Source organism: Cryptomeria japonica, chromosome 8 (genome assembly GCF_030272615.1).
Source record: "Cryptomeria japonica chromosome 8, Sugi_1.0, whole genome shotgun sequence".
Classification (NCBI taxonomy): Eukaryota; Viridiplantae; Streptophyta; class Pinopsida; order Cupressales; family Cupressaceae; genus Cryptomeria; species Cryptomeria japonica.
Genome location: NC_081412.1, coordinates 483,772,166 through 483,775,444, shown reverse-complemented (window position 1 = coordinate 483,775,444; position 3,279 = coordinate 483,772,166). Strand labels below are relative to the sequence as shown.

Genomic DNA, 3,279 nt, shown 5'->3' with positions numbered 1-3,279 from the left:
TCAATAGCTTGTGATCACCTCGTGAGGTATCTTCAACAGTTGTGATGTTTTTTTATCAGGTTTTTCTGATTCAAGTGAAAGAGTAATTATTGTGGGTAGTTTGTGAAAGGCATAGCAATATCATTAATATATAGTGCTAGCATCTAGGAATCAAAGTTCTAAAGTCAAATGGTAGTTGTGTTTCTTTCCTACCTTAACAATATACAGCTCTGATAGAAGATTTAAAATTGAAACACACGTGGATTAAATCACATTCATGAATCAAATTGTTTAGTTGGAAGAGTAACCGACCTTGATTGAGATTTTGTATACTATATGAAGCCCCTCTTGACTATGGTGTAGTTTTAACTGTGGTCATATAATTTTTCAGAGTACAATTTGTTTTAGATTGTAGAAATCCGGTAGCCCTTTTTTACAGTATGTCTGGTAAACTTTTAAATGTGATTGTGACGCTACCGTATCCGACATGTTCTTCTATAAACTACAGTGCGCTTGATAAACTTTTTTAAGGGGACCGGTGATAGCATGACATGTCCTATAAACTGCAGTCTACCTAGTAAACTTTTTACATGACCAGTAATGGTAAAACATGTCCTCTAATACCACGTGAACTAAAAGAAAACTAGACCTTGCAACCTTATGCTTTACCACAGGAAGCTCTAGCAAATAGAACCAGGCCCAGCCCTTAGCACAATTTGAATTGGGGATTAAAAAATATTTATATTTACATTCGTAGTTACAGTGTCCTCACCTGCGATCACAACTACAATGAAAAAGTCATATCAACAATAAGTATAAAAGTTTTGACAAGAAAGGCTTTTTCAATACTAATTGACAGTCAAAAAATTTCAACAGAGCTGGGGAAGGTAGCTTCGTGTTGATTGCATGATTGATGAAGCGTTGCATAAGTTACAAAGACATCTTAATGATAGTGGAATCCTATTGAAAATGAGAAGCAGCCTAAGATTGTGTCATTGCAGAGGAACAGTGAAATAGCTTGGTGGTTGTGTTCCTTTGACTTTAATCTGTACTATTGATGATATTGGAAGCTAGCTAAGTTCCTCCTTGTTCTATATAGCCTCTCCTTGCTGCCATTGGGTCAACTCAAGTTTTCAATGCCTTTCAGAGATCATTTTATCCTCTTGAAGAAAGAAGAAAAGTTTGCTTGTCAGACCCAATGGGAGCCATCTGGGAAAAGATTGATTTATAGGCGATTCAGTGCTTAGTTATGCCAACATATTGAGAGAAAGCATTAATTCTTGTTTTTTCTGTGTTGGAAATCTTTGCTAGGAGTACCCGAATTCTATTGCTTAGAAAGAATTGACACAAAAGAATAGATTGGTTTGCTCTCAATTTCTCAGAAGAGGACAAATCTTTGGGATGTTGCTCATGTCGGTTATCCATTAGACTATCAGTCATTCATCTCTCAACAGAATCAATTGGATATAGTGACCAAAGATGGGAAGAGCACCTTGCTGTGACAAAGCAAATGTCAAAAAGGGCCCATGGTCTCCTGAAGAAGATGCTAAACTCAAGGCTTTTATAGAACAGAGTGGTACTGGTGGAAATTGGATTGCTCTTCCACAAAAAGCAGGTGCAACACAAACTTCTCTTGCCCTATCTCTTTCTTTAACAGAATAATGCATTTTCAATCCCTTTTTGTTTCCCATATGCTTTAGTAGAGATATATCATATAATGCATAGTTACTAAACCCTATTGTGTTTCTGATTTTCTTTACAGGTCTGAAGAGGTGTGGAAAGAGCTGCAGGCTGAGATGGCTGAACTATTTGAGGCCAGATATAAGGCATGGTGGGTTCTCAGAAGAGGAAGACAGTGTTATTTGCAGCCTCTATGCAAACATTGGGAGCAGGTAATGTGTAGTCTAGAGAGTCTTGGACTTCCATGTTTAGGTTAAGTTTTATCTGTGTCATGGCTTAGGATATACTAATGGATTGCCTATAATTTTGTGCAGGTGGTCTATAATTGCAGCACAGTTACCTGGAAGAACAGACAATGACATAAAGAATTACTGGAATACAAGACTGAAGAAAAAACTGCTTGGGAAGAGAAGAGAGCTCCAAAACCGTAGGCTTAAAGTAGAAGCAAAGAATAACATCCCAAGAGGGGTTTGTATTTCAGAAGGTATGTCTGCTGAATCCACCATGAATGCAATTAGGTCTCTGATGCCAAGAAATGAGGCATTCTATGTGCCAGATCCATTATATTATGTGGGTATGGATCCATCTTATGCATTTGGCCACAGTGCTCTAGTAAATCCTCAGGCTTTGCAACATGCAGCTGCAACAAGCTTTCCCAATTGCTCAAATTCAGAATATGCTTTAAGCTTTGGAACTGATCCTTCTCAAGCTCTGGAGGGACTCATTATGTCTGATAGCACAATTCTTAGAAAGCTGATCATGAGGAATGAATGTGCACTCAGTGAGTGTTCAACAAACAATACCAATAACAATGGATTTCAATCATCTTCCTCAAATGTTAGCTCTCACATGTATTCTCCACCGGCTACCTTCGGTCATGTAGCTTTCCAGGAATCCCTTGAAAAGTCCATGAAAATCAATGTGAAATCAGAACCAGTTGGTGTATTTAACAACAATGATTCCATGACATTTAGAGACAGCAGCAGCTCCAGCACAGAGGGAAATCATTTTCAGCCTGCATGGTTACATGAAAATGGGCTCAGTTCAGCTCAAGATCAGAGCTCTTTGAGCTATGAGTTTCCAGTGGAGCAGTTGAATGAGTTGATGTATTTGAACAATTATAATTCCTTCCTGGAACAGAAAGAAGACCCCTGTGACTATTCATCATGCAGAGATAGTGCTCCTGAGGAGACTACTGCCACTTGTTGGCCTGCACAATTACTTCCTCATTTTGATGCTTAAAGTTAATTTCCCTAACTATTCCCACCTTCCTCCTAATAAGAAAGGAACTACATTACAGGGGGTGTGATCCTCATTTCAGTCTAAATTAGAGGTGGATTGTGTTTATTTTTGTAGATTATATATGTATACTTTACTACTGTTTACAAATAAAGAGATGTAAATTTTCTAGAATGGCTTTGCCCTCATCTCCTAATATGTTAAATCTTCTCATGAAGGTGCATTTTTGTGTATTTTCTCTTAGTTATTGGTGCATTTTTCTTTGAGATTGCAAATGTGGCAATGAGAACACATGTTAACTTAGCATTTTAGTTTGAGATACAGGTGGGTATTGCATCCAATATCTTCATTTCAGAATTTTACCATGATCTAACAGAATTT

General features: G+C 37.6%; 1 protein-coding gene across 1 annotated transcript; it reads left to right on the top strand.

Moving 5' to 3' along the window:
* Positions 1-1,095: 1,095 nt before the first annotated feature.
* LOC131077260 (transcription factor MYB87) lies at positions 1,096-3,035 on the top strand. Its single transcript, XM_058014710.2, has 3 exons — positions 1,096-1,594; positions 1,742-1,871; positions 1,974-3,035. Exons 1-3 carry the CDS (start codon positions 1,459-1,461, stop codon positions 2,899-2,901), a joined length of 1,194 nt encoding a protein of 397 aa, XP_057870693.2. The 5' UTR covers positions 1,096-1,458; the 3' UTR covers positions 2,902-3,035.
* Positions 3,036-3,279: the final 244 nt, after the last annotated feature.